The sequence below is a fragment of the Protopterus annectens genome, chromosome 11.part0, assembly GCF_019279795.1.
Source record: "Protopterus annectens isolate FY-2018-M chromosome 11.part0, PAN1.0, whole genome shotgun sequence".
In the NCBI taxonomy this organism is placed as follows: Eukaryota; Metazoa; Chordata; order Ceratodontiformes; family Protopteridae; genus Protopterus; species Protopterus annectens.
Window position 1 is genome coordinate 878,666,866 of NC_056745.1, and position 25,086 is coordinate 878,691,951.

At 40.1% G+C, this 25,086-nt stretch overlaps 1 protein-coding gene across 6 annotated transcripts in view; it reads left to right on the forward strand.

Annotated features, from left to right (window-relative positions):
• The window catches only part of USP15 (ubiquitin specific peptidase 15), a 2,212,142-nt gene that overhangs the window by 1,400,716 nt on the left and 786,340 nt on the right, over positions 1-25,086 (forward strand). For all 6 annotated transcript variants that reach the window (XM_044088286.1, XM_044088282.1, XM_044088284.1 and 3 more), the window contains 2 exons: positions 9,988-10,071; positions 10,152-10,246. In XM_044088286.1, coding sequence (XP_043944221.1) covers positions 9,988-10,071; positions 10,152-10,246 — 179 coding nt within the window. The remainder of the gene's footprint in view (positions 1-9,987; positions 10,072-10,151; positions 10,247-25,086) is intronic.

Here is a 25,086-nt window from a genome sequence, read left to right on the forward strand (position 1 = left end):
AACACATTTGTCTACCATACTGTATACACACACTAACATACTGCTAAACATACATAACTGTGTAACCTACTTTGTACATGGCACTACAACCTACAATCAAACAACATTGATATGTGCACATAGATGCTCTCACATACAAATGTATGTACAGCCTTCACTGATAGTTGCTGTATGTCCCCTGCCCTTTACACATCTTCATATACATATGAATACAGACCAATGACACATATGGAGGGTTCACAATATGTAGACCTTTATAGTATTACTTTACATTACCTGTGTTTGTCACAGCTGCTTGTGTTGCTGTCTGGTTCTCTGTCCTGCTGCTCCAATTCCCAGTTGTCAGCTTTCAGGTAGCTGTTGCTGAACAATTTGTTTCTGTCTGCTTAATTGCAGTTTTGTCTGGCTCTGTCTGTCTCTCTCTCTCTCTCTCTCTCTCTCTCTCTCTCTCTCTCTCACGTCCTTCTCATGGTGCAATGAAAGTATTGCATGCGTGGACATGGAGTACAGCATACTTTTGTAGGTATCTGCATATGCCCATGTGATGGCCTCTGCACCAATTGTTAGCCAGCATTTGCTAATTGCATGCAGCCAGTTGTGTACTGATTGCAGTTCTCACTGTGATTTCAGAACAGTGCTATAAAAAGGTGTGTGAGATAGGCGTAGCCCTTTCAGATGTTAAGGGCAGGGACCATGCTGTTATGCTGTGGACAATGTTCTGTGAGTGTAAAGGTTGGTATCTCTCTCATATTTCCAGGTGTGTTGTAGATTAACATTCCTCCAGTTTCCTGTACTAACTGTGTATGTACACTGACACCTACAACTACTACTACTGTTAATGTGTGTGTGTGTGTGTGTGTGCTTTCCTTTCACTTTTGCTTGCACTCTGTTGCTAAGGCTTCAATAGTTGCCCTTTACAGTCACTACTTGTATGCCTGCTAGGTGTCTTGACTGTAGTGTGCTGCTGTAGCTTTCCTATTTTCCATGTACATTCACACCTTGGAATGCTTGCTATATCTGCTAGGGTGTTACAGCATGCAGTGTGGTCTGGCCATGCTGTGGGCCTTGACATCTATTAGGGTATTTGAGTATGCTGCTGAGCAGGCCCCAGAGACTTTCAGGTTCATCTGTTATGTGCCTCATGGAATGGTACATATCAGTGGGGTACACCCATTAAAATGTCTGGTATGCTGCAGTTGTGACTGTGGGTTAGCATGAGCATATGTATTACTACACTTTTTCTGCCATGCAAGTGGTGAATACTTTCCGGACTCCATAGTTACCATTGCATGTGTTACACCTTTCTGCCTACTGTTTGTACATTTCACATGGGGTCTGTGGGGCATCCCTGTAAGTCATTCACTGTTGCTGTGTCTAGGCTCTTAACTATTCAAATATGGTGGTGTCGGACCCGTCATGTGTACAGATATTTGCAGGTTGTCCACATTTCTGCCTCATAATTTGGTCAATATCTCATGCACACCTTTTTCTGGCAAGTCACTCTGGGCTCAAGTCAGAATATGGTGACAAACATTCAAGTTCCAGACTGCATACCCTTCCAAACATCCCACAAAGTGTAGACCCTGTTACTTTCTGAACTGTCTGCGTTTGTAACATTATTTGTAATGTGTCCCTGGTTTTGGGCCTTTGCTCCACTTATTTTATTATTTGGTCCAGATGTGTTCCTGTAAGAGGTTGTGGGGTATAGGCAGTGCTTATCCTGCTGTGAGTATGTGTGTGTCTTGCAAGGTGCTATAGTGACATTATTACCTACTAGCTTCCAACTAGCATGGCTGTTTTTGTTCACACACTACTATTATGGAAATCCACCAGTTTTGATAGTAATTCTAAATGTCATGCTTTGTGTACTACACATCTATATTTCCTTTACATTCATTCCTACTGTTACATGATATATTTACTTTAGCACAATGTTTTTGTATAAGAGTCATGGCTTAGTGGTAAGTCATGCAGACTACAGTTGCCAAGGTCCTGGGTACGGGACTCACAGTGGGATTTTATTTTGCTTTTGAACTGAGTACAGGACCTGTCAATCAAAGTGACTAAGGCACTTTTAAGCAGTTGTAACTGGGTTAGCGCTGGTTTGCGGAGCTCACGATGCGCACTGGCGGTTAGCTCCACGCACACAAGCGCACACCTGATTACAACCACTTAAACGTGCTTACTCTTGCGCACACCCGCGCTATTTTCCATGAAAGAAAAGAAAAATGGGAAGACAGGAAAGTGGTGAAAAAGGGGTCACAAAGAGGGTAAGACAGTAGGGAAACAAGCTTGGGATGTGCAGGAGGGATGTAGGTAAGGCCCATAGCTGCCCATTTCTTCCTCAGCAACAGCTGTGCATATATATGTAATTTGGTGTGACATTTGAAACCTTCCACTCCTGAGAGAGGTGTCAGGACAACAATAATACTTGTTGTACAGCCAATTGGAATTGATAGGTTCCATGTCCAGTAGACATGTGTGCGGAATGGGCAGCTATGTATGGGGCGTGATTTTTTTGTGGGTACAGAGTGCCCTTTTTTTTTTTTTTTTTTTCAGGTGAGAGTGGTATGTCAGGTGAAGGTAGTCGGTACAGCTGGGGAGGTAGGTTGGGTAGGTAAACAGACAAGACAAACAAGACGCATACAGGGGCGGTGTATGACACGTGTGGGGGGTTACACAATTGACGGGGACGGAGGTTTGGATATCCAGAGCCCATGAGCCCACAGATGGCAACAGTGGAACTGATATCCCCACCCATAGGGAGTTGCCACTGTTCCTTCACTGCCCAGGACGGGGTTGTGCTGGAGGCTGTGTAGGCGGGGCAGCAGGCATGCCCGTTAGTTGCGCCACCCGTGCCTCGAGCTGGCGTAGGGGCTCAAGGACAGAGTCCCGAATCTCCCTACGCACCATAGTCCGGACGCTACGGAGGGTGAGTGGTGGATCTCCTCTGGCCACACTTGCAGAGGGGGGGCGAGCCCCATCCCCTGCAGCGCTTCCACCCGCAGGTGGCACAGGGCCACCGGAGGAGGGTCTGGACTCGGCACTAGTGCCAGGTGCACTCGGCAGCTGAGGTGGGAGAGGTGGGTCCGCTGGAACCCGCCTTCCCTGTCGTTCTATGTTTTGCATTATGTCATGACAGTTTGGGTTAGTGACATATAATACCATTCACAATTAGTTGTAACAGCATGCATTAGTATTCCCATTAACCAAGCACCCAGATATTCACACCATTGAACAGCGTGCATAACATATGCATAATTTGAACAGAAATACACAGTCCATCAACATGCAGGGTTAATTGATGGCAACAGGCCATCAGATGTGGATGTATGAACAGGGCAGATGCATCAACAGACATGCAAATATATATGACCCAACAGGACAAACGTCCAGGGGTGTTAATTGTGATTGCACATACCATTTTCACGTGGAATGGGTTATATGTAGTTATAGGGTTGGGTGAAGAAAGTAATATTAACACCTTTGAATAACAATACATATGCTGTATATTTCTAATAGCTACAGTTATATACACACTACTGTTCTAACTACAGTTTCCTATACTATTTCAACTTGGTGATAGGACTGTTAATGCAACATCAGTATACATTTTATGGTTCTTCATACACATTCATATCTAGCTTTGTTCAGCTACATCAGGGCTACATTTGCTTTATATAGCTGTAGACAAGTGTGGATATTTGGTATATCAGACAAACATCCTATTTGCATATTGCAGACTGAGAGCAACATATCCTGATTTTGGGATACACATTCCAGATGCAGCAACACATCGAACAGATTTAGCTGTTTGGTTTTGAATCTGACATGCATTTCATTCTGTCTTGACTGCAGTATACTTTATTCAGGGGTTATTACTACTGTATTGCTGGATTCATGGCACTTTCTCACACTCTCTCACTTGCTTTCATTTTGCTATTCAGGATGGTACTTCTAGGATTTATTGACATGTTTTAACAGTAGTTATTACAATCCTTTCCATCAGTCTCACTTCTGTCATGTTTCACTATTTCCACAGGGATATATTTCACACATGTGATTTCATCATCTTCTGCAGCTATACTTTTCAGCCTGCTGCAGGTTGTGTACTATTTTCTTATAGGCAGGGCATTTTTATTTCAGGATATATGTCGGACAGTTTCATGTTTAGCTTAAACTTACAGGCTGAAAACTGTTGTAATCAAGCAATACTTGCATACACTTTCACACTGTTACTTGCAGATTTTATTCCTTACTGACTACACTGCACTCTTTTGCTGACTGTCATACTTTTATATTTCTTTACAGTTACTGGTAGTGGATTACTGACCTGCCTGGTGGCGCAACCGCACCAGCCTATCGCCATAGGCTCTGCGGTTCGCAGAACGGACACCTGCAGCTGTAATATAAATTAAGTAATATTGGAATACACATCTCCATAATATCAGCTAGTTTAACTTTTTACATACGTAATTAAATGTTACTTACTCAGTGGTGGGGCGTTGGGTGTTTGCCGGGCCTCCTGGATCCAAAGGTTCAGTTGGTCCTGCTTGCGTCTCTTCAGGTCCGCATGGTGGTGACGGACCTGCTCACCTGTCCTTGGAATCCCTGTGGCACTGGTGAGGTCATGAGCCAACTGGTCCCACGCCTCAGCCCTGTATGCTCCCCAGAGGACCTGGCCCTGCATGAGTTGGGCCTCATGATTGTGGACTAGGAGCCAGGCCATGTACCTGGACTCTTCAACACCCCACCTCTGTGCTCGAAAGCGACTACCCTCTCCTACTCCTGACATTCTGCCTGCAGGTCTGTTCTACAATCGTTTATGCTGTGTATTCCCGCCTATGGGGCTTATATAGTCCGTTTTTCCCACACATATCTGTGATTGGCCATTTTGGAATTGTATCAACTTCAGTGAACTTGCATTGTCATGCTGTAGTTTGTATTCATTCCTATATATTAGCTATTATTGCATTTCAAGGTACTGCTGTCATGGCTTAGTGGTTCTGTACCTTGACTATGGTGTATAGTATCCTGGGTTCGAACCTGGCCACTGCTTTTTATTTTTCATGACTGTCTAGACATGCTGAGGGGTGTGTCTGTGTAAAGGCAGTTTTGATACGGCTTGCTCAACGTTGCCCGTCGGTTAGCTTGTTTGCGCGGTGCGCAGCTCCGCGCAAACGGGGTACACTGCTTTAAGCCTCATTTGGCTATCGGCACGCATATTACGCTCAGCTCAGCTAGGGGCACATAGATTCAGCATGTTAAACGACTACTCAGCTACGGGCACGCATTTTGCACCAGTTAAACCACTGCTCATCTACGGGCACATACACTCACTCTGTTAAACTGTAGCTCAGCTATGAGCACATCTGGCATTTTTTCTTCTTTTGGTACCTCACATGTCTTCAATATAAATGGGCTATTTCATTACATTTTACATGAATTGTGGTTTTATGTGTACATATTTGTCAGGGACTCGTTTCCTGCTTATTTTGAAAAAAAAAATTGGTGTTGTGGGGGCTCGAACCATGAATGCCTGCTCTTCAGCCAACATCTCTACCGCTACGCTATTGCTTCCTGGCTTATTTTGCATATTTAGTTCTTATATGCTTTCCCACTGACTGCTAACTGTAGCTGCGCTACGGGCACGCCCGCGCAAACGAGCGCACTCACGGTTAAACATCTTTACAATTTTAAAAAAATATATAACATGTTCATTTATATATCTTTTATGTTTATAGTCTGTAGGGGCATGTGTTGTGTTGTGTTTATTCACATTTCCGTGGACTCTGTTGTGGGTGTCTACTTTGGGCACTTTTACACTTCTGGGGGCGTGTCCGCTTGCAGGGCTCGGCCTACGGACACGCCCCCTACTGTCTTACATGGACCGTGTTAGAATTAGGTGTGATTCAGCATGCTCTCATGAATATGCAAAGCATGCTGACATCACTCCGTTTAACTGCAGCCTCCGTGTAAGAGTTATAACTCTTACACGGAGGCTTCGTGAATCCTGGGGATTGTTTAATCTTCCATTCTGTTTTCCCTATATAATAGGAAGAACAGTCAAGACACTTCGCTACATATGTAACTCCCTTGGTGTTGCAGTTAAAAAGAACAAGTAAAAGGACAAGGCCTGGCGGCCAATACTTTATTTATCAATTCTGAACACATACCTGTACATTCCAAAATTCAAAATGCTGACTTTGCAGCCGCTTCTGCCCATGCTGGTGACATTAGACCTAAAAGAGGCATACCTGCATGTCCCAATAAGGCAGTCTTGCAGATGATACCTCAGATTCAAGGCTGGCTTAATGCATTACCAATTCTCTGTACTGCCCTTTGGCTTATCTACTGCGCCCAGGGCCTTTATAAAGTGCCTGGCACCAGTGATTGCATTTTGCAGACAAAGAAGTATACAAATATATCCTTACTTGGACGACTGTCTCATTCAAGCAGAGAACAAGGACATTCTTCTTCAACACCTGGCTTTTGTGAAAAGGCTTCTAACATGCCTGGGGTACACACTAAATGAAAAGAAATCACAACTGGTACTCTGGCAGACGATTTAAGCAGAAATCTTATGGATCCTCATGAGTGGAAACTAGATCCACAAGTCTTCAGCATGATAACAAAGAAATGGGGGAGCCCAGACATAGATCTATTTGCCTCTCCTCAAAATTACCAATTGAAAAGATTCTGCACAAGGACTTATCACAGACAAGCATGGAAAGTGGACGCCCTATCCTTCAGTTGGAAAAACCTATCAGTTTACGCCTTTCCTCCTCTGCCTCTTCTTCTCAAGGTCCTCCTAAAAGTCAGACAAGAGAAACCAAAGATGATACTAATTGCCCCTGCCAATACTGGTACCCAATCCTAAGGAACTGGTCTCAATACCCAGCTTGGACCTTACCTCAAAGACCTCAACTACTGTCTCAGCAAAACAATCAGATCCTGCACAATCAACTCCAGACACTGAACCTGGCAGCATGGCTAATCATGTAGTTATACAAACAACACCTCTCAGTAAAGTTGTGATGGATGTCATTTTGGAAGCCAGAAGGCCTAGTACTAGAAAATCTTATACTGAGAAATGGAAGAGATTCTGTGCTTGGAATCAAGCACAAGGAACTGATACAGCAGAACCAAATATTCCTCCGATATTACAATACTTGACTGAGATGCTTGACAAAGGCCTATCTTTCTCATCTATTAAAATCCATACCTCTGCCATTTCGGCTCATTACAATACAGAGCCACCAATCTTTTCTCATCCTTTACTAAAGCAGTATCTTAGAGGAGCCATAAATGTAAGGCCTCCTAGAAGATCACCAATACCTGCATGGGACCTCAATTATGTGTTGGAAAAACTCACCCTGCCTCCATTTGAACCAGCTGCTACTGCTGATATAAAGTTCTTATCCTGGAAAACAGCTCTGCTACTAGCAATTACTTCAGCAAGAAGAGTCTCAGAGCTACAGGCCCTCATGGCTGTGGAGCCTTTTATCATATTTTACCCAGACAGGGTGTCTCTGAGGACAAATCCAACATTTATGCATAAGGTGGTTTCCAGTGTGGCTCTTAACCAAACTATTCATCTGCCAACCTTTTATCCAAATCCGCAGAACAAGGGGGAGAGAAGTCTGCATTCCTTGGACGTACACAGACAGCTAAGATTCTACTTGAGCAGGACTAAAGCTCTAAGAAAAACTGAGCAATTGCTAGTGACATATGCTTCAGGATCAGAAGGAAAGGCTATTTCAAAGCAGACTATTTCAAAGTGGATAAGCCACTGTATTTGTTTCTGCTACTTGCACCATGGTAAACCTGTGCCCAAGGGCATTAAGTCTCATTCCACCAGAGCTGCAGCTACTTCAGCAGCCTTTCTCAGAGGAATACCAACCAAAGACATTCTAGAGGCTGCTACTTGGAGTTCTGTCCACACCTTTACAAAGCATTATCATTTGCCTCTCTAAGTCCAGGGCAGGCTTTGCCACTGCAGTTCTGCAGGGTCTTATAGCCGCACCTAATGCAGTTTAGCTCCAGCCTCCCAACCATAGCTTTGGGATTCTACCCAAATTTAATGACTGCAACAGTGAAACATGAAGAACATAGTACAGTTGTGTATACTTACCATAAATGTAGATGTTCGAGTGTATTCACTGTTGTAGTCCAGGTTACCCGCCATCCCCCTTTCTTTCTGGAGTTTCTTTCCTTCTCTATCTTCTACAACCTATGTGGTGTATTTGCTTTTAGATGAAGTTAAAGTTTATATTGATGCATGTATATATAGTTTTTATACATATATATTTTTGCTACCTTTTTGGGGGCACCTGACATCTGGGGCAAGAAAAACTAAAGAAAATGCCGTCGGCTGCTTGTTTTATACCCCTGATGACCTGACGTCATGGAAGAGGAGACGGCAACCGACGCAGGACCCAAGACACTGGAATTCAGGCAGAATGAGGGCAACCTGCCAGCAGATTACCCCAAATGTAATGACTGCAACAGTGAATACACTCGAACATCTACATTTATGGTAAGTGTACACAACTGTACATTTTTAGTCACTGTATGTTGGAGATAAAGGAATAACCCTTCCAACTTTGTAACATCTGAACAGGCTTTCAACAGCTGTTTTGCACAAGACAAAAGGCACCATGAAGAGTAGCATCATCTTTATGTGGGGTGCACACTTGATACTGTGAGGAAAAAGCATTGCATTAAGTGTGATGTTACTAGATGGGGGGCACAGTTTGAATTCTAAAATAAATTAGGTGAGTGATCTACCAGCATTAAATAGTGGCCCATTTTATTGCTTCAGGTCTCCCTGATAGGTCTGGTAGGTTGCGTAACCCACAGCTGTATTGCATTAATAATAATTTTGTGCAGATATTTTTCTAGAAACATGTTTATGATTATTTCAGAAGTCATATATTTATCTGCTTAAGAGGAAACCATGTTGAATTAAGTTTACTTCTGTATGTGCTGATTTTAAAATATATATAAAAATTTTGTTTTCTTTGTGCAGTTTTGTTTTGTAATCAGAACAACTGTGAAATTGTATTTAACACAGTATGGCTAATGCTTACTTTAAGCTGAATTATAAGAATGGTGTGTATCGATCACTCATTGTATAGCAGAATACCAAACTGTAGTGTTTGGGGGATTTTTTTTCTGTTCAGCATGTATTCATTCTCCAGTACCCACTTTATCCTGTTTGCAGTTGCAGGCTAGCTAGAACCTACTGCAGCAAGTAAGAGATAGGAGAGAAAGGATGAGATTCCTGTGCATTTCTGTACACACTCAGACTGCATGCTCACCCACTGGCACTTTAGAGAATTGTTGTTTCACACACCAGTTTGTATTTGGAATGTGGGTGAAAATCTGCACACTCAGCAGAAACCCACATGAATACAATGAGGACATGTAGGCTACACACATGGCACCTGAGTTGGGAACCAAACAATAGAAGCAAAAACTGAGAGGCAGCAGTACTGACCATTCCACCACATGATTGCCTTGTACCCTTTCCATTGTGTGTACCACAATTATATTTTTGAGTGACCTCTTTCAGAATTGAGGTTTTCATGGTTTATATTTACTAAAGCTAGAAGTGGACACGTTTACAATACATTTTTGGATGTGGATGTAGTTATTTCCGGAATTTATTGAGTAATATCTCTTTATGGCTGTTAGCAGTGTAAAGTATATGAAATGGTTGTCAGATATCTGCTGGGCCCTACTAGAGTTCTCCGATCAGAGATTTATTGTTTTATGTTACTGTAGCATTCACAGAGTTTTATAATGTTAACTTAGCTCATTGCCAGTAATTGGGTGTTTATAGAGATTTTGCACGCATGCATATTTATTGCTTAAAATATTGCAGTTTAAAATGTTGTATACAGACCAGATTTGACTTTCATAAATGTATAGATATAATGTATGTTATATTTATGTTGGCATCTATATTGCATTATTTTTCAGTACAAAGTAACAGTTCCAAAAATGGGCACTATTATGGATCTTTGTAGAGCACTTTCCGCTTTATCTGATGTACCTGCAGATAGGGTAAGTTGAGTGTTTCATTTAAAAAGAAAGAAGCTTTTTGAAATGCTGTGCACTTTCTAATCTAATTTTTTTTTGTTTAGGTGATAGTTACAGATGTATACAATCACAGATTTCATAGAATTTTTGCAGCAGATGAAAACTTGAGTAGCATCATGGAGAGGGATGACATCTACATGTAAGTAAGCCTTCAGGTTGGGGGCTGTTCTCTTTATTTGAAGTTATTCCCTTTACATAGAAATGTAGTTTGTGAAATGGTTATATAGCTGTATTAGAAAATGGATTTTGTGCATCTGTTCAGCTGTATGTGTGCCAGTTTTTTCTTCTGCTTTCTATTTCACTTTTTGGCATTTTGCAGAACTTACTGACGTTAATTTTTATTCAGTGTGGTTTAGGAGAAAGTTAAGTACTTTTATGTGGATATTATTTTGCTGCTTAATAGAGTCAGTGTCTCAATATGTAAAGTGTACATCTATGCCTTTTGCAGTAAAGACATAATAGATAACGACTTGATTAAACCATTACAGTGGGTTCAGGAACTGGTTGTGGACCTCCCTTTTGTATATGCACCACTTTTGAGCTCACATACTTATTTTAAGTCTGACATGTACAACAGGGTAGCTGTACATATTCTTTTGTGACAAATGGAGATCTTCTGTTGAGTGGACTTCTGACGTGGATCCAAGCATTTATCATTTTTCTATTACTTGCTGTCAGATAAATAAAAAAAAATTTCAGCACTTAAATAGCTAGTTTAGCAAGCTTTGCACTTAGATTAATACGTAAACCATGCACTGTTTAGATCTCCTCCTCTTTGCAGTCATTGTAGGAAGGCACCTGCAGAAATGTCAGTGCCAGACTGAGGAAGTTCTTGTACTGCACCACTGTAGTGGTAAATATTGAGCATCTGCTGGATGGCTGCAGTACATCATTGTTGCCCATTGTTGTGCATTTCTAGAAAATTTCAAGTAAATAGTTCCAGTAGTGTGTGCACAGCATTAAATTAACATTGTTGCAACTTTGAGCAGGTTGACTACATGGCACAAACTAATTTTGAAATGACTGTGAATCATAACAATGTTTATGACCATTTAAAACTTGATAAGCCACATTTTAGTTTGGTAAAACTCAACAGACGTACAGTACACAGATGGGAGTTGAATGAAAATATACTTTCCAATGTCAATTGCCCTAGAAGTGCCTACGTTTTACCTTTTTCATTTAGGTTAACAGAAGTCTTAAATTGAACAGTTGATTGAACTGCAGGTCCTGTCATTATAGGATCTTTTCACCGAATGTTATTACTTGGAAGCATTTCTAGATTTTTTTTTTTTTGGCGCGCGTAGTGAAATAGAAATCTTTTGAACCATTTGATAGTACTCCTGAAAGATCTTGTAAAAAATGTGTTCTGAAAATGTTCATGTCTTCCAGGCTTAAAACTTTGGAGTTTCACAAGGGATGTGGATATTTTCCATACAGGTGTGTTTTGCTTAACATTCTTCCGCACAACGTCCAAATGCATTTACATCCATACTGTGCTAAGTGGATGTAAATGTCATCGGACGTTGTACAGGAGGACGTTAGGAGAAGCACAATGTAAAGTATGCGATATTCGCTTAATATTCAGTGGGATAGAAATTATCCCAGACATTAAGTGATGGTTGTGCCCTTATTTAATTTCTGTAAATCTTTTGGGTTTCTAATACCTTGAGTGGAATAGACCCCATTCCTAAGTCAAAGTACACTTAAAGTCCAAGAAATTAGTATTGTTTCAGTCTTTGATGTCAGCTGAAAGTGCTCTTTGCAGCACCAGCAATGTGCCCAGTAATGACTCCTGCAATTCATATGGGGTTACATGTATTGGTAACGTATCTAAATATGATTGTAGATTCTTTTTATAAGATCCATTGCTCCTACTACTATTGGAACTGTCTGGGTAACTTTCCTCCACAATGCTCTCATTTGTTCCTGCAGACCTGATATTTTATGAATTTGTGTGTCTCTTTACCCAAGACCCTGTAGTCACTGGGTGTGGCAATTTCAATGATCAATGCTACTTTTGTCTTCTTTTCATGGACCACGGTATCTGGTTTTCTAGCATCTGTCTTTTGAACTGTTGGTAATGGATGATCCCGTGTGATGTAAACTTCATTATTTTCTATTATGCTTTGTGGCTGTTTCCAGTATTTTTCAGCCACTTCAATACCATAATGTTTGCACAATCCCCAGTGCAACAGTCTTGCCATATTATTATGCCTTTGTGTACAGTCCTTGCAACGAGATATGCAACTGTTTCCAATTTGGTTTTACAGATTTTACATTTGTCTGTTTCTCCCACATGTTCAATAGACTTGTAAACCAGCATGTACATAGCCCACTGTCTTGGGCCGCCAGTATTAACCTTTCATCTCTTGGTTTGAATTCACCTCTTCTTAACCATTTCTGCATTAGTTCCTGATCAACATGAGGTGTTCTTCCAGAAGTTTGCTATACTTGCAATTATATTTATGCATTTCCACATTTCTTGTTTTTTCATCTGGTCCTTCACCTTATATTCTTTCTTTTGTTTTTTGTCAAATTCAGTTGCTACCTGATTTTTATCTACTTCTGGTTTGATTTCCATTCCTGCTTGATGCTGATATATTTCTGCTAGATTAAGCAGAGAAGTTGTCTTAGATTTATTCTCATGTTTCAAAACGTTCACTACGTTTGGATCTTGTGAGGTCAGCGGATTTGTGTGGTGTCCCTCGATTGCAGATCTCTACATGTAATCAATTTCAAGGAGGCCCATCCCTCCTTTGGAACAGGGAATATGTAATCTTGGTATGTACTGATTTTTGTAAATCATTTGGTGAGCATGAAACATCCTTCTTGTTTTCCTATCTAAGCTATCCAGCATGTTTTTGGGTCAGTCAGTCATTCCAAAACTGTAAGTTAGGACAGGAAGAGCAAATTGGTTTATAGCTTGTATTTTGTTCCTAGATGTCAACGCTGTTTTCAGGATTAATTTAAGTCTTCTAAAGTATTCCTTACTATGTTTTATTCACATTTGTTCATGTTTTATTGTTGATCCTTCATCATTTCCCAAATATTTATACACGCCCTCTTGCCTCACCCATTCTTGTTTCAAACTGATCATTACCTGGTGCTGCAGTTTTCCAGTTTTAAAAGTTGCTTTTGCATATTTGTCAAGACCAAATACATTCTTATATCATCTGAAAAAGTTTTGACAACTTGTAGTTGTACTTTCAGTTCCTCATCTGATGAGCTGTAAAGTTTTAAATCATTGACAAAGTGAACATAAGTCTTACACTGTTGTTTTCTAGGAGCCAAATTATAGTCATGGCCCAAGCTGTTAAGTAGACAGCTTAATGGGTTAAGGGTAAGGCAGAATAGCAGTGGTGACAGAGAGTCACCCTGGAATATCCCCCTTTGAATTTTTATCCCCGGGATAATAATTTGTCCTTTATCATGGCTTAATTGCAAAGTGGTATGCCACTGTTTAATGGTCACTGTAATCTACGATCAGTGTAGGGTGTATCTTATACATTTTTAAGCACTCTTTTATCTATGAATGTGGGATACTATCAAATGCTTTTTTGTAGTCAATCCATGCCATATTTAGATTCTACCCCTTTTTACAGTTCTCCACTATGACTTTAACAACAAATGATCCTTTGTTCCATATGACTTACTTTTATTTTTCTTTTGTTCTACTAACATAATTGAGTTTTCTTTTAAATGACTATAAACTCTGTCAGCATCAATTCCTGTATATAGTTTATACGTTGTCGGAAAGCAAGTTATTGGTCTATAATTTTTAGGATAGCTTGCAGGTTCACTCTTAAGTAGGGGCATTGTTTTTCTTGTTAGCTAGGTTGGTGTCTGTTCGGGTTGCGCATATAAGTAGTTCTTACTCATGGTTAAACCTTCATGCAAAAGATGTTAATACTTTTAACGATAAGTTAGGTGCTTCATCTGGGCCTGGGGTTTTCCAGTTAGAGGCTTTTCATAACTTTGTTCCATTTTCTCTGGCTGTTGCTTCATCCCATTTCATATCCTGTATCTTTAAACCTCTAATTCTCTCTTTTACTTCTTCTATCCATTTAGCATCTTTATGTTCCACATGATCTTCATAGATGTTTCTCTACAATGTATCTATTTCTTCCTATTTTGGCAGTCTTTCAATTCCTTTTACCTTGTTTCCCAATTCTGTATAAAACTGTTTTGGGTCATCAGTAAATTGCTTATTTTGTACTTTTCCTTTATGTTTATCTGTGTATCTTCTAAGTTTTTCCACCTGTGTTGATGACTCTTCCGTCAGTGCAGATGACTGTACCCTTATTATCACCGCCCATAGTATTCCAGAACTCCTTACTCTTGCCCAAGACACCTTTGCTCCTACAGAAACCTGGCTCAATGATAATCAACTTATACTAAACCCTAAAAAAACTAAACTACTTTTCCTTCCAAAACAACTTGCACAATATAAATCTACTTTCTCTGTTACCTCCTTTGGACTACACCATGATCAAACCAGAACCCCATACTAAATTATTAGGTGTCATAATTGATGACTAACTAAAATTCGACATACATATCAATCAATGCATAAAAAAAACAAAACAAAAAAAAAAAAACACCAGAAACTTTGTCTCCTGTACGGTAATCACAAATTTCTTCCTCCAAACCTTCACTTGCATCTCTCTCTCTCTCCTATTGCCTTGCCTTCTGTAAGTAGTACCAGTCCTCACCAATGTTCATTCATCACTTCTCTCCAAATTAGAGCAAACTTGCAATAAAATAGCTTGATTTGCCTGTAATCTTGCCTACAAATCCTGTCGCTGCCTCAGCTTTAAGTCTCTTCTACAATGGCCTGAATTCCCAAAACTACTACTTCTGTCACAACTGCATATAACACACTCAATTCTCTACACTCCCACCTTCTGTCCATCCATCTCCAATATGGTATCTCAGTATAACCCTCGAGGTCAACTTCGCACATCTGACAAACATCTCCTGGACACATACAGACCATCAAAACATATCGGTAAGTCCCTATATCAGTACTCTGTTGCACATACTTGGAACTCCCTTTCACTTAAAATCAGAAGTGCCCCCCATAAGCTCCAATTCATTCTCGAACTCAAACACTACCTTCAAAAAACCTGATTTATAATTGCTTTCTTCTTAATTCTATTTTTGATCACCCGAATGTCTTTTCCCCTCTCTCTGTTTCTTCCTCCTGCTTCTTTCTCTCTACCCTCTTTTCCTTCTTCCTTTTACCTTTACTCTTTGTTTCTTCTTACTCTCTTTCTTATCTTGTATTTCATTCTTCCACTTAATATAACTACTTGTATACTTCTTTATCTTTTGTCTCTTGTAAATACTTCTGTATTTGACTTATCATTGCTTTTTATCATGACTGATTTCTTTAAAATAGTGTACAAATGTATTCTGTGGTTTTTTTTCAACTATATGTAATACTTCTTGTCAGTGAACTAAATGTAATGCTATTTTTTGATTTACTAAAACTGAATCTGGAGCTTTTCTCCTCTGGTCTCCACTGAAAATGGGCCCTAGGCTCAGTTGGACTAAACCCAGTTAACAAATAATGATTAAAGTTTTAGTTTATTTGCGATGTTGCATGATAGAAACTGGTCTGTTCTAATACTGCGCATTGCTTTTATCACATCTTTCTTTTTTTGTATTTTTGTTGATTTGTTCCCTCTTCTATATTCTAACAGTGACATTTCTTGTCTTAATTGCTTTATAGTTTTCTCTGTTTGATGGTATTCGATTTCTCCCCCTTCCTTTTCCTCACTATCCTGTGTTCCTGTGGTAGACCTTTATCAGTTATTAATTTAGCCCCACAGTAATATATCCTGTTTACTTCTGTTAATTGCATGGATCTCTATGGATAGTCCTAATTACTGTGTTCATTTGTTTTATCAATCTTCTGACTTTTTGGGTTTTATTGATCATTGTAAGTCTGTTTATTTCATTGATCTTAATATGTCTATGTCTAGTAAATCAAGCAACTCTTTTAGCTAAGTGACCAGATGAAGCTTTTTTAGTATATCATTTTGAGTGTTTACAAAATTGTCCGTAATGTTGAATTTTAGATTTGCTGTGCTTTTCATGCTTCATATCACACAGTTTCCTAGCAAATCATGCAAGAGTAGCATAAATTTGTACATTGCAATTTTTGGCTTAACCATAATTCTGTGTGTTTATTATGATTTTAAACATGTTTGGCGTCTTTGTGCTGATTAAATGGCATTGTTTAAGTACTGCATACATATGCATTGTAGAGTAGATACTGGGATAACTAAACTAGTAGATTTTTTTCTCTTAACTGTGCATGTAACAGTAGGCAGAAGGGACATATTTACATTACTTAATAAGGCATAAAACTGTAACCACACTTATTACATTACAGCTCTCAGAATTGATTAAGCTTTTCCCCCACTTTTCAGCAGTACTGCTAGCCATATTTATTAACTAAAGAAAATAGCAATGTACTATAGACAAAGCTAGTTCAACACAAAGCAGTACAATGAATGGTAATGCATTCATACATAACTATAAAAGGCTTCCGTACATATCACTGAACTACAACTTGGTGAACACCAGCTCAGGTTACAATTCATTGTTTTTGCAGTCCCTGCACCAATAATTTTTCCATTTGTTTTAATGGGATGTTCAGAGTATTAGTCCTCTCTAAGTGTTTTCTCCCTTTCCAAGTGTTTCTCATTTCCCTGTGAGTGTAAACATATATATATAAATTATAATAAATGTATGTATATAATATGTGTGTATGTGTGTGTGTGTGTGTGTGTATATATATATATATATATATATATATATATATATATATATATATATACACACACATATATATAAAGGGGTAGAACACTGAACTCATATTTTTGTAGCAAGTAAACTAGTCTACAAGCTATGATTGACTAACTGGTTTGTCAAAGAGTTCATGTGAAGTCGAGTTTTGTAGAGGAAGCATATTCTAAGTACTGCAAATAAGAGAGCCTATAGAAATGGTATGACTTTAGCATGTAACACTTGTGTGGTATTTAAAACATGAAAATCATTTGGCCCTTAATTACTTACAAAATAATATTGTATAGGTAGATACCCTTTATTTTTATTTGTCTTTGTGGACTTAGAGAAAGCATATGACAGGGTGGCGAGAGAGGAGTTCTGGTATTGTATGAGGAAATTGGGAGTTGCAGAGAAGTATGTAAAAGTGGTACAGGATATTTGCGAGGGAAGTGTGACAGTGGTGAGATGTGCAGTAGGGGTGACATGCATTCAGGGTGGAGGTGGGATTACATCAAGGATTAGATTTGAGCCCTTTCTTATTTAAAATGGTGATGGACAGGTTGATAGACGTGATCAGACAAGATTCCCCATGTTATATCATGTTTGCAGATGACATTGTGATCTGTAGTGAGAGTATCGAACACATTGAAGAAACCCTGGAGAGGTGGAGATATTCTTTAGAGAGGAGAGGAATGAAGGTCAGCAGGACTAAGACAGAATATATGTGTGTGAATGAGAGGGAGGTTAGAGGATTGGTGAGGATGCTAGGGAGTAGAGTTGGTGAAGGTGGATTAGTTTAAATACTTTGGATCAACAGTTCAGAGTAATGGTGAGTGTGGAAGAGAGGTTAAGAAGAGAGTACAGGCAGGGTGGGATGGGTGGAGAAGAGTGTCAGGAGTGATTTGCGAGAGATGGGCACCAGTAAGAGTGAAAGGGAAGGTCTACAAGATGTTAGTGAGACCAGCTATGTTATATGGGTTGGAGATGGTGGCATTGACAAAAAAGGCAGTGAAGAATTCTGTACTGCCTTCCGTTGGTTCCTTCTTGTTGTTTACATTTGCATGCAAGCACACCATAGTATATTAACTCTTAGTATGAACAGCTGCTTTTAAATACTGGATTGTACTAAGTACAATAAATACACGGAGGCCAACTGCTTTAGTTAGTACAACATTTCTGTTACATTTGACTTTTGGTTCTACAAACACGCAACACACATGTTGTCAGCTCTCTATAGCAAATTCCCAAAGTCTGTTTATGCATAGTTACATTTATACCAGAAGGTCTGGTATTTTTCTCAAAGTCTGATGTAATACAGTTCTTTCTTTGTATAACAGTTTTCCTTTGTTCCCTTGTCCTTGGTTCTTTGTAGTTTGATGATCCATGGAAACTCCGTCTTGTATTATCTGAAATGTGGTGTTCCGGTGCTATCTGAAACTTAATGTTACATTTTTTTACTTCATAGATGTCCTTGCAGCTGCCATCTACGTAGTTACTTTTACAGACTATGTTTCTCAATAACATACTCCTTCACCTGGATGCCAAAATCTATTTAAGCTATTATATGTTTGCCAGCACATATACTACTTTCTATTTTTCAGCATTTATATTATTCTAGATTAACCCTTTATATTTCATACTATTTTTGCAGCTTTTTATTCAAACTAATAGTCATGCTAGCAACAATTTGAAAAGACAGTATATACTATATAGAACAGAGTATTCTTTCAGTTCCCTGTTTTTTTGATTTGTTTGAGGAACGGACTAAACTTTACTTAAAGACTGCATTTGTTTCATCAGCATTGCTATTTACAGCATTTACCACTTTGCTCATATTTACAGTCATAACTTGTTGAGTTACTGCAACTCTTTGTAACCTGCAGCATATAAACTATTGTAACCTGTTATTATTATTATTATCATGACTTTTAAAACTATTAACACAAGATATATTAACCAATTTGGTCCCGGATGATGACCATCCTCTAAATATGTCCCACCAATTATGGACAGTGTCAGCTTCTGGTTTTGTCTTTTACTGTGAACACTGGGTTATTTGAAACCACACGTACAAACTGTGTTGCCGCTTTAACAAACATTTTGAAATTTGAAGGTAATATTGTCCATTTATACTAAATTGTAATCTGTGTTTGTAATGACTTACTAAATAGTAGGATTTCCTTGTGCTTGTAAATGTATAATCTGAGATATCTTGTTTTACTAGTTTTCATACCAAGGTCTTTTAAATCTGCATTTGGTATCTTTAAACCTTGGAAATGTAATACTGAAGTGCAATATTGTTTTTTGGTATTGTTGTCCTATCATGGTACAAGTGGATGGTACTTTTACCACTTGATTGGCATGGAGTACTGGTTTATTACCCAGAATGGCAAGTATTTAACCCATGGTCCTTTTTTGTATTACTGTGTTTTTTACACAAATAAACAGAGTATTGGTAGAAATCATACCCTTTTCTTCCTCTGTTGAGTTATTCTTATTTTTGTGTTATTCTCTACACACTGTGATATTTTTGCATGATGTTTTCCCTTGTCAGAACTGTTACATTTTCAGGGGGTAATGTGCAGCATTTAATAGAAATAGAGCTGTTTATTGAAATGTTTGTCAGTCTTTGTTTCTCTACTTTTATGTATGCCTGACCCTTGTTTAGCTAACCATGCTGTTATATTTGTGTTAAATGTTATTTTTTTAAACGTACATGCTGTATGCTTTTTAGCACTGAAATTGTCTTGTGTTCTATTTTGTGTAGCATTTTTTTACTAAGTTTTATTCGTGAAATATTGTAATTCCCTCTGTTTTGATGTTCAGAATGATGCAAATGAAATGCAGATGTCTGTGTTGAATGCTGCGTGCCTTGTCTCACAGCTGCATTTTTATCTATAGTCCTTGAAGCATGTTCCAGACACTGAACATTCAGCTTGTTTCAAGCTGTACCAGATTATATGTGTGCTACCAAACAGATATACATGTATTTAACTAACTATATTATTTTTACATATATTATAGGAACAGGTGTGTATATGCATCTAACTAGCAAATATATGTACACGTGCATTTATACATATTTAAACATATCTATCACTGTATAAATTCCCTCTGTTTTATTGTAAATACAAAACTGTCTATAGTCAAGTTATATTGCTATTAACTAGAAACGCATTGGGAAACAAAACCTTTAGATTTCCTTTTAATACAGCAAGTTAACAGTTTAATATTGTCAACGCAATGATGACAACCATTACTATTAGAACTGGATGAATCTGAATATGACTCCATACAATGATGTTCCATACAGCAATCCATTGACAATGCTTGAGGATTTTATAGTCTTGTTTTTTGAAGAAAAAAAAACACGTCACAAATGTCAAGCTATGACTTGTTACTCTATTTACATAGATAAACCATTAGGTTCATAGGTTGATACTAGGCTATCTGCCCTAGGGCATTTGCAAGCCTAGCCAGAGTGTGTTTAGCTTTCGCCACCCTTTTAGATTAGTTGACTGTGCCTCTGTGTAGTAGGTCACAGACGGTAGCCCTTTTAAGGTTTGTTTACTGTACCTCTCTCAAGCAGGGACACAGAAGGGATCCCAGGGGTAAACTTACGATCTCCCATCCACTCGTCAAGATTTCTCTTGAAGAGGGTCAGTGAGGGGCTCTGCCTAACATGGATTGGGATTTTGTTCCAGAGTGAGGGGAGCCTTTGGGATATGAATCTGTCCCTCCAGCATGTCCTATTTATTTCTGTGCTGAGGTTCAAGTCCCTGGAGCGTGTAGCTCTAAGGGATTTGAATTTCCTGAGGTGAAGCATGTCCATTAATTCTGGGTTGAACATGGCTTTATACGTCAGACACAGATCGCCTCTGAGTAGGCGGTACTCAACTGAGTAGAGCTGGAGTTTCTTTAGCCGAACTGCATAGGGCATCTGTTTGAGCCCCTTGACCCTCTTGGTGAGGTACTTTTGGGGTCTTTCCAGTTGCTGCAGGTGTCAGATAAGGTACATCTCAAATGGGGCATTGTATTCAATTATGGGCCTGATAAGTGATGAGTAGAGGAGCACAATGACCTCTCTTGATCTAGATGTGAATCCTTTCATGATAAGGTGGGCTATATAGAAGGTCTTTCTAACCACTTTGGCAACGTGATTGTCAGAGGAGAGATTGCTATCTACTTGGGTCCCCAAGTCCCTAATTACTTCTTCCGTACTTAATGGATTACCACCTATGTGGTAATTTGTGGGCACTTTGTTTTTCCCAAAGGGGATGACTATGCACTTTTTGGCATTTAACTTTAGGCCATGGCTCTGGCACCAGTTATCCATCTCTGTGAGACCCTTTTGGAGGATGCTTGTGTCAGCCGGAGAGTCGATTACGGCACCCAGTTTGCAGTCATCTGCGAACTTGGTCATCCATAGTCCACCCGTGTTAGCCTGTACCTCAGAGAAATATATACAGAACAAGAGAGGTCCCAGGACTGAGCCTTGTGTGATGCCACTTGTAATTGGTTTAGAGTCTGACATGGCTCCTGCTATTCTGACCATGTGGGTTCTATCCCTGAGCCAGTTTGCAACCCATCTTGTGACATAGGGGTTGATATTTAAGCTGGTGAGCTTGTTTATGATGCCCGAGTGGGGTATTGTGTCGAAGGCTTTTGCGAGGTCCAAGTAGGCTGTGTCGACTACCTTCCCTTCATCTATGGCATTGGTAACTATTTCAAAGAAGTCGACCAGGTTCAAGAGGCAAGATCTGCCCTTAAAGCCGAACTGGGTAGGATCCAGTGTCTGGAGGTTCCCAATGTCTTTGTTTATGATTTCCATGATGATACGCTCCATAGCTTTGCAGACCAGGCTAGTCAGGCTTATAGGGCAATAGTTTCAGGGGTCTGTTGTGGCACCACCTTTGTGGAGTGGGACCACTGTTGCTGTACGCCATTCCTTGGGTACATATCCTGTAGTAAGGCTGAGATTGAACAGTGACTTTATATGAGGGTTTAGTTCTTCTTGGAGCTCGTGTAAGACGCAGCCCGGGACACCATCTGGTCCCATTGATGCTTTGTTTTTTGCTTTGGAGAGGGCAGCTCTCACCTGTGCATCTGTGATCTCAGGAAGGCTACACTCTGTTGGGATAGACATTTGCTCTTTTGTGGGGGAAGGGGGGGGGGGAGTTTGCACTGAACCTTTCTGCCAGGATGTTGGCAATGTCTGTGGGTTCAGTGTATTTTTTGTCATTTTGCAATAACTCAGAGCATATCTGGGAGTTGCCTCCCAGGTTTCTGACATAACTAAAGAAGGCCTTGTGATTATCGTTAGTGTCTTGTGCAATTTTTCTTTCGAAGCTGGCCTTAGATTATTTTATGAGGGATCGTAGTTTCTTGCTAGTACTGATCAGTGACGCCTTCCCTTTTTGGGATTTTGCTCTATCATGTAGTAGCTTTCTCCTTCTGTTGTATAGCTTATTTATGGCTGGGGTCCACCAGACAGGTCTCCTGCCTTTGGAGGAGTGAGTCTTGGTTTTATTTGGGATAACATGCTCCATGCATTCCTGTAGGTGTCCATAGAATGCTTTTGTTAAGGATTCTGCATTTTGGGCCATATTTTCCACTGGCCCGGGGGCTTTGAAGGATTCCACCTCGGTTTTGAGAAGTGTGAAGTTTGCTTTTGAGAAGTTCTTCACCGTGGTTTCCTTGTCTAGGGGTGGGGACGGAATATGGATGTCCAGTGAGATTAGTTTATGGTCTGATCATACCAATGAGGGGTATACCTCTGGTGTGGAACATAGAGAGACCCCATGTTGGTGATGACCAGATCCAATATGTTTTCCCCTCTTGTGGGAGTGGTGACCAGTTGTTCCATAGCATTTGAGTTTATAAATTCTAGGAACCGTTGGGCGAGGGTGTTTGGGCTTGAGTAGTTTTCCCAATCAGTGTTTGGGTAGTTGAAGTCACCCAATATAATGGTGTTTGGAGAGACCTTCATATTCTCCAGTGTTCTCAGGAAAGCCGAGTGAGGTTCCTGTGTTTGGGAGGGTGGTCTGTAGCAGGCTACAAACTGAAAGGCAGTTTTGCCCACTGTTAGTTGCACATGGATGGTCTCCGATGCTTCGTGCAGTGCCACTAACCTGGAGGTGTGGGTATCTTTGATAAATATGGATACTCCCCCTCCTTTTGTGGTTCGGTCCGAGTTTTGGGGCCGGAAAGCATGGTATGAAGTATAACCTGTTATGCTGGGGTGCTCTCGGGAGTCTTGAACCAGGTTTCTGTTACTGCACAGATATCGATATTCTCCATATTGAGGAGAGTCTTGAGTGCGTGCATCTTGAGGTTTAGACTTCTGGCGTTGAGCAGCATTACCCTTAGTTTTTTTTTCTTTGTGTTGTCTATGCAGGTGGGTTTGTCTTTTGAGCCTTGCCTAAAAAAGGCACTATGGGGGGAGGCAAGAGCCTTTGCCAGTATTCGAAAACCCAGGGGTGACAGGTGCAAGCTGTCCCTAGCGAAGCAACGTGGCTGTCGAGCATGTCATCCCAGGCTGACAGACACTGGATCCCCTTTGAATGACACCAATACTTTAGCCAATTGTTAAAATTGATCATTTTGTCTTTATACTGTGGCATCAATCTTGGTGAGGGTAAGATGCTACTCAAGGTCAGGGTCATACCGGCCTGGGATACATGATCAAAGAGCTCCTCTGTCTTTTTTCATGTAGTCCAGGGAGGTACATCTCGGGTCATTCACACCAGCATGGACAATGACATAGTCATATTTGTACTTGCTTTGGAGTGACCTGAGTGCTTGTGTTATGTGACGGATCCTGGCACCCAACAGGCAGCTTACAGTGACCTTCTCCTTGTTCAGCCTGGTGAGTGGGACATCAGTGTGTCTAACAATGGAGTCACCTATTACAAGTGTATTATGTGTGTTGTTTAGCCTTCAGGGCTGTGACTGTGTGCCACACTGACTTTGTGAGCTATGTGGGTATTATTTCGTGGTAGGGCTTGCTTGGATGTCTGCTTTGGAGGTCTCTGCTGCTTAGGCAGATTTTTATTTAGATCCTCAGAGTATGTTTTTGTGTGTTTATGTGTTTGGTTTGCTGATGCGATAGGTCTATGTGAGACTGGATTTGTGATGTGTGTGGTTACCTTCTCTTCCTGACAGGCTGTGCCAGTACTGGGTTGAGAGAGCTTACCTCCAATTTGGCTATATAGTTGCATCTCTCACATATATTTGAGCTTGTTGGGAGGAGGAGAGGATGGTCTGTATAGATAAGGCAGTTGTAACATTGCCTCAAGATTCCCAGATTCACCAGCTGGACTGGAGAGTAAACCCAAAACTGACCTTTGGACATGCCTGAATAATATAGGGAACTACTTATTGACTGATCATAAAGAACCAATAGGGAGCAAGTGCTTAAAAGGAGTATAAGAGGATGTAGTGCTTAAGTTTATTAGTGTTTACCTATGAGATTACTTATACAAACAAGTGCAGGGCTTTAGAATGAAAATAGAGTGCTTATTTTGAGATTTGGTGCAGTTATAAGGGAAAAAGTGAAGAGCAGACTTTGTGGAGACGGGAATAGTTTAAACCTGTTTAAGCGGCGCTTCCCGACACTGCTCTGTGCGCAAGACTGTGCAAAAAGGCAGTTGCAGGGTTTTAAGAGAGAGAGATCAAGGAGTTTGGAATTGACCCAAAATGGCCAATAAAACTACAGCTTCTAGGCAGTAACCACTCCTACAGGGACAGGCAGGCTGCTCAATGTTGACCACTGCCACTGGTGAACACAGAGACTTCCCTTTAGCCCAAGCAAGCACTGGCCTCCAAGAAACTTGCAAACCGTTCAGAACAGCAAATCTGTAACTGAACTTTCTTAAATTTCAGAAAGTGGGAAAAAAGCAAGATTTTTTTTTTGTTTGTTTTAGTTTAAAGGTAGCAGAGATACACAAGTAGCAAAATAGTCAGAACAGTGCAATAAATGACCCCACACTTGAGTGCAAGGTCAGAGTCGGGTAAAATGCAATTTTAAGAAAACTGATTTTAAATTAAGTGCAACACAGGAAATGCAGCAAACGGGCTCTAGATGTGTTCTAAATACTGTATCTAATACAGATATCAACTTTAGCAAGCCGGAAAACGCCGAAAAGTAGGCGGTAAAGCAGTAATTTTAAACAAAAA